This window comes from Carcharodon carcharias, chromosome 2, assembly GCF_017639515.1.
Source record: "Carcharodon carcharias isolate sCarCar2 chromosome 2, sCarCar2.pri, whole genome shotgun sequence".
NCBI lineage: Eukaryota > Metazoa > Chordata > Chondrichthyes > Lamniformes > Lamnidae > Carcharodon > Carcharodon carcharias.
Genome location: NC_054468.1, coordinates 215448355 through 215461669, shown reverse-complemented (window position 1 = coordinate 215461669; position 13315 = coordinate 215448355). Strand labels below are relative to the sequence as shown.

Below are 13315 nucleotides of genomic sequence, written 5' to 3'. Positions count from 1 at the left end.
TTTAACGGTCGCTGTTTGAACAGTTGGAGTGTTCCCGCGATTCGGTCCGCGCGAGGAAGCCGTTAAAGAACCGGGGGGGGGGGGGGGGCGCACGCGCATAGCGGGGAAGAGAGGCAGCGTCGCAAGGTCAGTGAGCTTTAAAATTCTCCTGTGGGATCTGTTGCTGTTGGGACGGGGTAGGCGTGTAGAAGTCAAGGCATTTAAATGGGGTTCTAATTATTTAAAGACAAAGTGAATGTCTGGAATTCCCTACCTCAGAGGGTTGTGGAGGCTAGATCACTGAATGTATTTAAAGAGGAGGGAAGATAGATTTTTGAAATATCGGGGAGTTGAGGGCTATGAGGAGCTGGCACAGAAGAGGAGTTGAGGCCTGGAGCAGGTCAGCCCCGATCTTATTGAATGGTGGCAAGGGCTTGAGGGGCCAAATGGCCTACTCCTGCTCCTATTTCTTATGTTCTTATTAAGTGGGACTTGGTGCAGCAACCTTGTGGAGATCTGCCTCCTGGACAGGTCCTTCTAAAGAGAGTTCATATTATAATTTTACTGTTTTTAATTTGCCTATTCTGAGTAGTGTGCCATCGTTCTGAATACAATGCTAAAATGAAGGCTTTTGTTTATGTTCTTGTCTTCAGCAATGGCGGGACTGGATTTTACGGACCAAGATGTTAGAGAACAACTGGGTTTGTTGGGCTACCACAATGTCCCACAACATCAACTTCGAGAGTTTAGAAAAGGTAAGAAACTGCACCATGCCCAGCTGTAGTTGTAGAAAATAGTTACTCAGAAATTTGCTGATATGTTTTATTCCTTTCCTAAAGGTGCAGATAATGGTGGGATTTTGTAACTCCTACAGTTGTGGTACTTTGACCAAGTAGCCACCCCCAAGTGTAGGTGGATCTTTTTTGGAACTGTTGACTATTCCTGCTTGCATCAAGGTGAAGAACATGTGGCAGGTGGAGGAATGGAAGAAGGTATTCCCCTCACTGCCAAATCCTAAAAATCAAGCAGAGTGCAATGCATCTTGTGAGAGTGGAGTTGTAAAATCTGATTTAGTGAAAAGCCGCACCAGTTGAAGCACGAGCTGATTGATTGTTCCTCGTTTTCCATCCCCCACCAAACCCAGAGACGTCACCTGTTGCTGACACGTACCTTTAGTGGCCTGGTTTGCTCTGAACTAAAGCCTCACCATCTTGCTTGAAAGTTAGGGTTGCAATACCTGACACTATTTGGGTGCAGTCTGATCTACATTGTAACTCTAAACAAAATATGATCTGTGTGTCTCAACTGTGGCTTAGTTGGTCGCACTCTCCTCTGGATCGCTAGGTTCCAGGTTCAAGTCCCACTCCAGGGCTTGAGCAAAAAAACTCTAGGCTGACACTCCAGTGCAGTATTGAGGGAGCACTGCACTGTCGGGAATGCTGTCTTTCGGATGAGATGTTAAACTGAGGCCCTATCTGCCTGCTCAATGTAAAAGATCCTAGAGCACTATTTCAAAGAAGAGCAGCAAAGTTATTCCTGCTGTCCTGGCCAATATTTATGCCTCAATCATAATCACAAAAAACAGATTATCTAGTCATTATCACATTGCTATTGTAGGAGCTTGTTCAGCACAAGTTAGCTGCATGTTTCCTACAGTACAAGGCAAGTGCTTTGATACGTCCAGTGGTCATGAAATGCGCTATATAAAGGCAAGCCTTTTTTTCCCTTTCTAGGACTAAATGGCAATGACACATTCTGTTCTTTCAGATCTAGAGGAGCTGATCAGGCACGAGCGTTCAAAGAGTCAAAGTTCAAGTAAAGCCAGTGATAGTGTGGAGTCAAGTGGCAGTATGAAGTCACCAAACTATGGTATAGTTACTTATGCTTTGTGTGGACATTTGTGATAAAAACAGCTTGTCTTGTTTATAAGCAATAAAATGACTGAAATGTAATCAGTGAAGGCTGAAAGAGGGAGAAAGATATTTTCTGTCACAATGGTGGTTTATTAAACCTGGATTGAAATTTTGAAAATGAATTCCTGGTATGGCTGTAGAAATGTATGTAATTTATGGGAAATTTATTACAAATGTTGAGCTTAATATTGGAACTTTTGAAGGGAATAAGAATTTATATTTTTCAAGGTCAAAGCACTTGAACTACAACACTACAAATTGAATCCAGCCATTTTGCAGAAGGAGACACCGGGATGACAAACAGAATGATCTCGGGTGTCATGTGCACTTTTGGCACAATGTAAATACAACTTGCAGTAATTTGGTGCAGTCACTATTAATTAATCAGCAAACCCCAGGCAATCAAAATTATGCAGATTAATTTAGCTTAATTTTAATGTCACCTGTGGATCAGTTAGTAGTACAGTCCTTTGAGTCAAAAGGTGTGGATGCAAGTCCCACTCCAGAGACTTGAGCATAAAAATCTAGGCTGACAGTCCAGTACATTACTGAGGTTGTGCTATACTGTTGCAGGTGCTGCAGATAAGACATTAAACCAAGGCCATGTCTGTGCTCTCAGGTTGACATTAATGATCTCGTGGCACTATTTTGAAGAAGAGTGGTGGCAAGCATTGGTGGATGTTATCTTGTATCCTGGCCCAAAATTTATCTATTAAGCAAAGTCATTAAAAAGAGATTATCTGGCCATTAACATCATATTCTGTTAGTTGGAGCCTGCTGTTTGCAAATTGGCTACCGCGTTTCCTAAATTACAAACATGACTACACTTCAAAAAATACTTCATTGGCTTTAAAGCACTTTGGGAAGTTCTAAGATTGTGTAAGGTGCTATATAAATGTGACTTTTTCTTTTCTAACTAAAGACTATAGAACTGACTGGAAAATAGACAGCCAACTCAATTCAATCTGGCTATTTTTATTTTCTATTGACAAGTCAACCTTTTCTTTATCTTTAGTCTCTTTGATCCATACATGTAGGGGCAAAGCAAGTTGTGAGGAGGATGTAGAGTCTGTAAAGGGAACTTGATTGGTTAAATAAGTGGCAAAAATTTAAGTGGAGCATAATGTGGGAAGTGTGATGTTTTCCATTTTGGTAGAAAGAATAGAAAAACTATTATATAAATGAAGAGAGACTACAGAAGGCTCTGGGTGTCCTTGTACATGAATCACAAAAGCTTAGTATGCAGGTACAGTAAGTGATTAGGAAGGCAAATAGAATATTGGCCTTTATAGCAAGGGAAGAGGAGTATAAAAGTATGCAAATCTTGCTACATTGTACAGGGCATTGAAGAGACCACACCTGATATACCGTGTACAGTTTGGTCTCCTTATTTTAGGAGGGATATACTTGCGTTGGAGACAGTTCAGAGAATGTTTGCTCGATTGATTCCTGGGATGAAGAGGTCAGCTTATAAGGAAAAGATTGAGCAGGTTGGGCCCATACTCATTGGAATTTCGAAGAACGAAAGGTGATCTTATTTAGACCTATATGATTCTGAGGGGCATTGATATGGGTGGATGTTGAGAGGATGTTTCTCCTCGTGACAGAATCTAGAACCGGGGGGAGGGTGGCACAGTTTCAAAATAAGGGGTTTCCCATTTAAGACGGAGATGAGGAGGAATTTCTTCTCTGAGGGTTGTTAATCTTTGGAATTATGTACCACAAGAGAGCAGTGGAGACTCAATCATTGAACATATTCAAGGCTTAGTTACAGATTTTTGATCTACAACAGAGTCAAAGGTTATGGGGAAATGCAGGAAAGTGGAACTGAAGCCATGATCAGATCAGCCATGATCTTATTGAATCGTAGAGTGGGCTCGAGGTGCTGCATGGCCTACTCATCCTATTTCTTTCTGTTATGTAGGCCAGTCTGGTGAATGGTTGAACGCTTGCTTCATGTTTTGCGCTGTCTATTCTTGGCCTATTTAGTTGTTTACTGTTGCCAATATCGGGTTTGAGTGTCCCTGTCACTTGGTTGTCAAGCAAATTAATGCTGCTGATGAGGCGAGAGCTTTTCATAACCGTGTAACAAATGTGAAAAGTTTCCTTTTAAATTTAAATGTTTTAATTATAATTTTGATTTCCTTGGTTTGTGATAGTAAGGCTTCCTTAGATTGTTGAAAGTTGCACAAAACTGCACTCTCAAAATGACATGAAGGACTATTCTGTTGGTCAGCTGGTCTTATTGTGTGCCATATTTTCAGAGAGAACTACTGATGTAAGATTTATTCACGGGTCACAGATTACCAAAAAGGGTTTTTTTTTGTGTTGTATTTGAACTTTCACTCCTCAATCAGAAATAAACACAGTAGACATCCAATCTGTAACAGTTGAGAAAAATTTAGTGGTTCTGGATGGTGTTGTAGAGTGTACTGGGCTAGGATTCTAGCAAGGAAGAGCTGTAGGCATACCAGGATATCTACTTAAAAACCAGCTTATTTATACTATTTACAGTATGTACTTAGTGAATTATAGGGAAGGCCTATCTCCCCTCAGGGCTACAGGTCTTCTCCCTACACTACTTCACAAACGACTGCCTGACATCAATGCCACCTTGTCACCTGTCCATAGATTAGCATATACATCCTGTTAACCCTTTATATTACACTGTCCCCAAGTACACGATCTCTTTCTTTACATGATCTTTTGTTTTTAAACTATTTACATTGCTGCCTCCTCCCCATCCCAGAGCCTCCCAACTACAGCTTGAGCCTCTGGGGAAGCTTCACCAGCCTCCCCAAACATGTCCTGGTGACTGCTGCACTGGGTTGGAGGATTGGGAGTGAGTCCTGGAGTGGGTCAACAGTCCTCTGAGCACCAGGAATGTTTTGGGGGACTTCTGTCCAGATCTCATGATGGTTGAAACCCTGTGGTCTGGTGGGAGTGAGTGCGATGAGGGCTCATCTGTTTCTTCAAATAGTACCAGATGGCGTCTGGACCAAATACAAGCACAGATACTCCCTGCTAGTGAGAATGAGGGCTTTGGCTTTTTGGTCCTACTTGCTGGCCTGGGGTCAAAGGTGACAAAGCTTTTGCTCTGTGTCTGGCATTGTACCAATGGTGTTTAGTTTTTCCCTGAGGTTCATTCAAGTCCTTCACATTCACTGTGTTATGGTCAGCTAGGGTGATATGAGGCTGAAGGTTTGCAGGCAATAGGGGACCTGTATTTTTAAATGACAGCCAGAAAGAATCCGTTGGCTAGGGAAGCAGCCCAATACTGCATGAGAGCTGCACGCTGATCTGGATTCTTGGACATCAAATCTTTACTGGTCCGAACTGCTTGCTCAGCTTCCCCTTTGGCTTGTGGGTGAAGACGGGAGCTGGTGACATGGGAGGTCCCGTTATCAAGAGTGAACTGCCAAAAATGCTCATTGGTAAATTGTGGCCCATTATCTGAAATAACTTCATTTGGGTATTTAAAGAAATGGTTTGTAGCGCCCTGATGACGAGCTCTACTGAGCTTGTATGAATCCTGATTATTATTCTCAATGGTTGGAGATGATCAGTCCCCACGAGATATGTCTTGCCATGGAAGTCTTAAGAGGTAGAGGCCTAACTTCTGCCATGGGAGAGGAAAGACAGATGGTACCAGGGTTCCATTGGTGTTGGAGTGTTAATGTGGCAGGTGTGGCAGGACAGGACAAAATCTGGAACTGCTTATGTGATGCCCGGCCACTGCACTGATCGCAGGGCTCTCACTCTGCATTTAGCAATGTTTAGGTGACCTCCATGGAGGCTGTGAAGAATATCATTTCACATGGAGTGACGGTCATAAACTATGAAGTAATCCACAACAATCAAATGGGCTCATTGCTTGTAGTATTTGCAGAAAGTTGATCAGTAGGGTTGTATTTGGACCACCCTTGGAGACAAACTCCCGCACTTGAATGCCATCCCCTTTTTGGGCACATCAAATACCCTGGAGCTTTGTGGTGGATATGGGAAGTGGACTCAAGACGTGGAGGAAAATGCTTCTACTTCTGACACCAGTGTAGAATCATGACAACAGTATGGTTGACCATGGCTCTGGAGAGAGCATCAGCCCTGGTTTGTAAATTGCCTGGGACATACAGTTGTGTATTGGCACTACATCGACCGGAAATGAAATTGTTGGATGCAGATAGGCATCTTAATCTCCAGGGAATTGAGGAGTGTTACAATGGGGTTTGTGGTCTGTTTCCACTGTAAGGGCAGCCCCATCAGGTAATCAGAAAAGTGCTCAACGGCCCATGTAACCGCCAGTGCCTCTTTTGGAGTAGTGGTATATTCAGTTTCCTTGAGAGCTCTCGAAGAAAATCTGCCTATTTTGTTATCACGATTCTCTTGCAGCTGGTTGAGAACAGTGCCAAGCCCCATAAAAGAAGAGTCTGCAGCGATGACTGTAGACCAGATGGGGTGATTGTGTGCCAGGACATCTGAGAAGACTAGATGATCTTTAATGGATTGAAAGGCGTTGATTTATTCCACACCCCAGAACCACTGTGGCCCTTCCACAGGAGAGATCTCAAAGGTTCAGTGAATGTGGCCAAGTTAGGGATAAACTTTCCCACTTGGTTTACTATTCCAAGGAAGGGTTGAATATCAGTGATGTACGTTGCTGAGGGAAGCTCAGTAATGGCCTTAGTTTCCTGAGGATCGATCGTAATACCATGCCGTTGGATGATGTGTCCTAGAAATTTTATGTTGGTCCTGGCGAACTTGCACTTGCCGTTCGGCATGAGACCTGCTTCCTGGAGTGTCTTGAGGACCCCTATTTCCCTATGGTCATGTCAGGCTCTTGTAGAACCATGTATGAGGATGTCTTCCATATGCCCTCGAGGATTGTTGATGTGGTACATTGGAATATTTCTGGGGCAGACAAAATGCTGAAAGGGAGGTTGTTCAAGCAAAGTCAACCAAAGGGCATGATAAAAAGTCATCAGGAGCTTAGATTCCTTGTCAAGGGGCATTTGCCAAAACCCACTGTTCGCATTGAGCTTAGTCAAAAGGCTTCACCAAATTGTCATGTACCGACACCACCATTAGATGCCCTCTGAATGTCTTTATTAAGCTGTGTAAGATCCATGTAAAGCTGGAGGTGACCATTAGGCTTGGGAATGGTGACCAGACTGGAATACCAGTGGGTTGATTATGTGACTGGGGAAATAACACCACTCTGTAACATGCAGTCAAATTCCTCCTTAACCTTCGGCAATAGAGGGTGTGGCACGCTCCTATGGGTGAACAGACATAGTGGCATGGCGTCAGGCAACAAAGAAATATGATATTTGTTCTTTGGCTTCCCAGCCCTTGGAAGAAGTCGTGGAAATTCCTAATGGAAGGCGACCCTGGTGTCAGTTGGATGGAAGAATCTCAATGACTTTCTGTATGATACTTAACTGTGTGCACACGTTCCTGCTAAGTAGGGAAATAGTTTGGTTGCAGATGACATAAAGGATTTCGTGATCTGTCTGCCCTTGCGGCAAAATGTGGCGATAATCTGCCCCTTTATTATGTAGGTTTGTTTGTCCTGGCCCCTGAAGTTTTGTATGGAAGGCTGAAGAGGAGTTTTTCGGAGCATGCAAGGTGATCAGCTAATACAGATACCCGTAACACCTGTGTCAAATTTGAAGCATGTTGGGAACCCTCTGACCTCTAAGTTGACAGTCCAGAAGCCCTGGGAATGCTGGTGAACTTCACTTAGGAAGCGAGATAGGCACTAATTTCTAGTGGTGTCGTAGTTTGCCCCATTTGTTGGAAACTCTTACTTAGCAGAAACACTGGAAATGTCTTGTCCTGTCACATCTAAAACACTCATCCCCCTAATGGGCAGTCTTGCCTTTTTGTGCTGTCGTCTTGTGCCGCAGCGCTGACATTTCAAACTGGTGGAGGACTGGTTTTCCGCCTTTTGAACCATTTTGGCAGGCTATGGCATGAGTGGAGTTACTGAGATTGGGCCTGGAGTGGTCAGGAGCGAGTGAATGGTCTCTTCTGAAGCCCGCGAGACAAGGGTATTGATGATCCAATTCTCGTCCGGCCCCACAAAAGAAAGGTAAGAACCGATTTGGATTGGTTGTTGAAATTTTTCACTGCACATCTTCCAGCAGCAATTTCTGTGTAAGTCTTCGAGGCTTAAAAATGAACAAGGTAGAGCAGCAAGAGGTCTTTATTGTTACCTGTCTATGGTGAGTTTGTCACCGGGATGCTTGACGAAGCATCTTGCCAAAGCGGGACTGTGGTCTTGGGCCATGCGTGTTGGTGCCATACAACGAGCAATGGACTAAACTGGTGGTGCTGCCGCTGCTACCATGTTGTACAATGTGCTGGGCTAGGATTCTAGCAAGGAAGAACCGTAGTCCTATCAGTTTGTCAACTTAAAACTAGTTTATTTACAATATGTACGTAGTGAGTCAAAGGAAGGGCACCCCCCCCCCCCCCCAAACTCAGAGCTGCCCGTCTGCTCCCTACAGTATCTCTCACACAACTGGCTGACAGCAGTGCCACATCATCGTGTGCCCTATAGATTAGCATATCCATTCTGTTAGCCCTTTTATACTACAGATAGGGCAGACAGATGTTTGTAACCTGCGATAATGGTCTGTTCTTCGGCTGTTTCTTGAGCTGGCTGAGGTGTTAAGCCAAAACTAGAATAGATCCACCTTGAGGCTGAGCTAACCAAGGTGTTAAGCTGAAGCTAGCATGGTTCCACCTTGGTGGACTCTCCCCATATGCCTTTCTTCCCTTTTTGACTGCATGTTTTATTTATTTTGGGACCCGGTGGATACCTCGCATCACTCATTTGCTTAATTAATTTATTCATTCAGTTTTCTAATTATTTCTAAAGGAATAGACAGCCATGGTGGACCCTCCTAACCTAGCCTCCAGCCCCAGGAGATCATTCCTTCACTTATCTCTCATGTGAACATCTTATTGCCTTTTCCAATATTTTTTTTTAAATTGTGAATCAGGAGGCTTCTTTCCCAACCTCTTAGGCCCAACTATGACTACACAAATACCAGTTTCTACTTCATGTCCTTGGTCATGTAACAGGCCCTTGTGAAATATCATCTAATTTAATGTGATTAATATTGTTCTTTGTTAGCTTAAGCAGAATGCTGGTGAATTTCCCTTAATTAGCTTGTGATTCTACAATATTATTCCTTGCATAGACAAAGAATCATACAGCACAGAAAAGCACAATGGACTGAATGGCTTCTGTCAGGTCTTTGAAAGAGTTATTCAATTATTGCCACACTCTTGCTCTTTCCCTTTAGGCCTGCTTCAAAGTATGTATCTAATTTTCTTTTGCAAGTTCTTGTTGAATTTGCTTCTACCACCCTTTTCAGGTAGTGCATTCTACATCAACAACTAGTTGTGTTCATAAAAAAAAACTTTCTTCCTCTTCCCCCAGTTCTTTTAACTTAAGCCTGTGTTGTCAGGTTACCGACTCTCCTGTCGGTGAAAAACGTTTTAAAAATTCTATCAAATTTACTTTATCAAAACCCCTCGTTATTTTGAATGCTTCAAATAAATCCCCACTGAGCCGCCTTTGCTCTAAGGAGAATATTCTCACCTTTGTCGTCTTTCCACACCATTCTGGTAAATCTGCTCTGCATATTTCTAAGGTATTGATGTCCTTCCTGAAGTGTGGTGCCCTGCATTGGACATATACTTCAACTGAGGCCTCACTAGTATAATATAATACTAATATATTCCACCTTCTCAAGGGTGATTGTGGATGGGCAAATGCTGGTCTAGCCAGCGATGCCCACACTCCATGGGTTTTCTTTTTTAAAAAAGGTTTAGCATAACTTGTGTACTTTTGTACTCTGCTTATGTTTATAAAACCAATTCCCTTATTCCTTCTCAATTTGTTCTGCAACTTTTAATGATTTGTGTATATAGTGCTGCAGGTCTCTCTGTCACTGCACCTGCTTTAAAATTGTATCGTTAATTGCCTTTCCTCATTCTTTCTTTCAAAAATGCATCACTTCACACACCTTTGCATTAAATGTAATCTGTCATGTGTCTGGCCATTTCAGCAGTCCATGTCTTCTTGAAGTCTGCTACCATTCTCCTCACTATTTACGTTTGGCACGAAAGTCAAATATGTACTGTGATTCTATGCCCTTTATACCCAAGTCCAACTCAATATATATCGAAGAGTGGTGGTTCTAATATTTGCCACCAGATGACACCACTGTATTCCTTGTTCCAGTCTGAAAATAATCATTCACCACTACTCTTGCTTTCTGTCTCTTAGCCAATTGTTATGATCTTGAGGGAGACCAATAACTTTAAAAAAGGAAATTCAGACTCCCAGTTGTTAATGGAGAATTACACCACAAGATTTCACATTTTAAACAAAACCTTTCACCGTATAGGAGTTAACAAAGCAAGTACAACTATCTTAAATTTTTTTTCTATTCATTCAATAATGCGGGCTTTGCTGGCTGGGCTAGCATTTATTGCCCACCCTAGTTGCCCTTGAGAAGGTGGTGTTGAGCTGCCTTCTTGAACCATTGCAGTCCATGTGGTGTAGGTACACCATAGTATTGTTAGGAAGGGAGTTCCAGGATTTTGACCCAGCGACAGTGAAGGAATATATTTCCAAGTCAGGATGGTGAGTGACTTGGAGGGGAACTTCCAGGTGGTGGAGGTGCTGCCCTTGTCCTTCTAGATGGTAGTGGTCATGAGTTTAGAAGCTGCTGTTGAAGGAGCCTTAGTGAATTCCTGCAGTGCATCTTGTAGATGGTACACACTCCTGCTACTGTGCGTCTGTGGTGGAGGGAGTGAATGTGTGTGGATATGGTGCCGATCAAGTGGGCTGCTTTGTCCTGGATGGTGTCTAGCTTCTTGAGCATCGTGGGAGCTGCACTTATCCAGGCAAGTGGGGAGTATTTCATCACACTCCTGACTTGTGCCTTGTGGACAGGCTTTGGGAAGTCAGGAGGTGAGTTACGCATCGCATGATTCCTAGCCTCTGACCTGCTCTTGTAGCCACAGTATTTATATGGCTAGTCCAGTCCAGTTTCTGGTCAATGGTAACCCACCCTGGATGTTGAAAGTTGGGTATTCAGTGATAGTAATGCCACTGGATGTCAAGGGGCGATGGTTGGATTCTTTCTTGTTGGAGATGGTCATTGCCTGACACTTGTGTGGCGTGAATGTTATTTGCCACTTGTCAGCCCAAGCCTGGATATTGTCCAGGTCTTGCTGCATTTGGACATAGACAGCTTCAGTATCTGAGGAGGTGCTGAACATTGCGCAATCATCAGCGATCATTCCCACAAGTGATGGAAGGAAGGTCATTGATGAAGCAGCTGAAGATGGTTGGGCTGACGATACTACCCTGAGGAACTCTTGCAGTGATGCCTTGGTGCTGAGGTGACTGACCTGCAACAACCACAACCATCTTCCTTTATGCTAGACATGACTCCAACCAACAGAGAGCTTTCCCTATGATTCCCATTGACTCCAGTTTTGCTAGAGCTCCTTGATGCCACACCCGGTCAAATACGGCCTTGATGTCCAGGGTGGTCACTCTCGCCTCCCCTCGGGAGTTCAGCTCTTTCGTAAACATTTATTCTTTAAGCCTGAAAATCTCAACAGGACACTCCCCATTGAGGGTTTCTTCACTCCTCCTGGGATGAAACCAAGGTGTGCCACAGCTCTCAAGAATCCACTCTGAATCTCCTCAGTGTTCCTGCAATTCTGAGGCATGAGGTTTCTTGGGATACTTCTGCTAACATCTGGCTAGGTGACTCTTCAACTCTCTTTAACTACCTCCATGATTGTGAACACTCCAGCTCAAGCATGGCCCTCATTGCTTCCTTACTCAGTGACTCCAAAATCAGAAAACACTCTTGGTTTTTGATAGCTCTTTTGCTTCTGAATTTACAGCTGCTGGCAAATTCTCTTTGTGCTTCTCAAAGCTGCTGCAAGTACCCAGCTGAAACTGCCTGTATCTGTGAGAAAATACCCAGATAAACCCAAAACCAAAAAAAACCAAACTCTCCTTGGAATCTATTCCCATGGCAATGTGGCACATTTGGAATGTCCCAAATAGAGATTTCAATTAATTAACTTTATCTTCAGAACAACCCTTTTGATTCTGTGACCCACATGAATAATTTAAAGCCCTCATGAGGGCAACTGTAGACATCTCCTCTCCAGCAAGGAACACAGCAAGGGGCCATCCATTGACATTTTCCCACTTCCAATTCTGACCTTATTAAATAAATACAGGCCGTCCTTGGCAATTACTTTAGGTCTGTTTACTGGCTTCTCGCCAGGGCTTTCCATTGACCTTACATTTAACAATTCAATCCCAAACTAAAAGTTCTACTTGTAAAATATATGAATCATAAAATTAGACATTTTCGAAACATTCTGTCTTAAACATGAGTCAGTACTGGTTTAAATTAACCAGTAGAATAGTAATTGACATAAATGAAGTATGAAAATGTTATCTATAGAATTATTAATTAATATGTTGTACCTGCAGACAATATTGTCAAAGTCATGCAGAAGGCATGTTCATATGTAAGGATAAAGGTTCCTGAGAAAGTAATGTTGAAGTGAATTGGAAGACAGATTCAGTTAATTAAAATTTTTTATGAGAAACTTGGTGTTTCTTGTAGGATTTTGGTCATATGTTAAATGGCTGGTCATTTTGAGAATTATTTTTTGTATTCCACAAACAATGTAAGATATATCTCTCCATATGAAAAGTTTACCTCTACTGACTGAATTCATTTACAATACTTCTGATGGATTAGAATGTATAAGAATTTGCTCTATTCAAATGCTTTAAAGAGTAAAAGATTTGTAGAGAGCAGGATACTATTTTAAAGTTTTTTTAGATCCTGCTTTCCTATTAAGATTCACAGGTGAGAAATAGGTCCGTACGTCAACCCCTTGCAGCACCACAATCTACAGCTTGGCATGAGTTCAACTCAGGAATAGAGAATCAGGTTAGTAGATTTTTGTTTGCTAATAACACCAAGAGAACACAGGCTGCAGCTCAAGGTTTGCAATAGAATGGGTTGATTGCAGATTACAAACATATGATGATTAGAATAAACTTAGAGATACCTTGAGTGTTAATAGCAAACATATAACTTTCCTTTTCCTGACAATGTGATGAACCAATAAAAGTTTTAAAAAGTTAATAGAATGAATGATAGTCTTCTGATATATTAAGACTTTGCAGTGTGCTGGTCAAACCATACTTTGGCTGATCTCAAACATAAAGTGTCAATTTATGAAGAAAGAGCAGAGAAGCTAAACTGGTCTGGATGGAAGGCAATGAAGCCAGAATCTGTGACGAATTTAAAATACTATGCAACAGAGCTAACTCCCTTCTTAACAGCATTGTTGGT

At 42.5% G+C, this 13315-nt stretch overlaps 1 protein-coding gene across 1 annotated transcript in view; it reads left to right on the top strand.

The window, feature by feature from the left end:
• Positions 1–360: 360 nt before the first annotated feature.
• Positions 361–13315, top strand: part of si:dkey-23f9.4 (hydrolethalus syndrome protein 1 homolog) — a 26113-nt gene continuing 13158 nt past the window's right edge. The window contains exons 1-4 of the mRNA XM_041217125.1: positions 361–379; positions 633–734; positions 1747–1848; positions 12816–12907. Coding sequence (XP_041073059.1) covers positions 635–734; positions 1747–1848; positions 12816–12907 — 294 coding nt within the window. The 5' untranslated portion in view covers positions 361–379; positions 633–634. The remainder of the gene's footprint in view (positions 380–632; positions 735–1746; positions 1849–12815; positions 12908–13315) is intronic.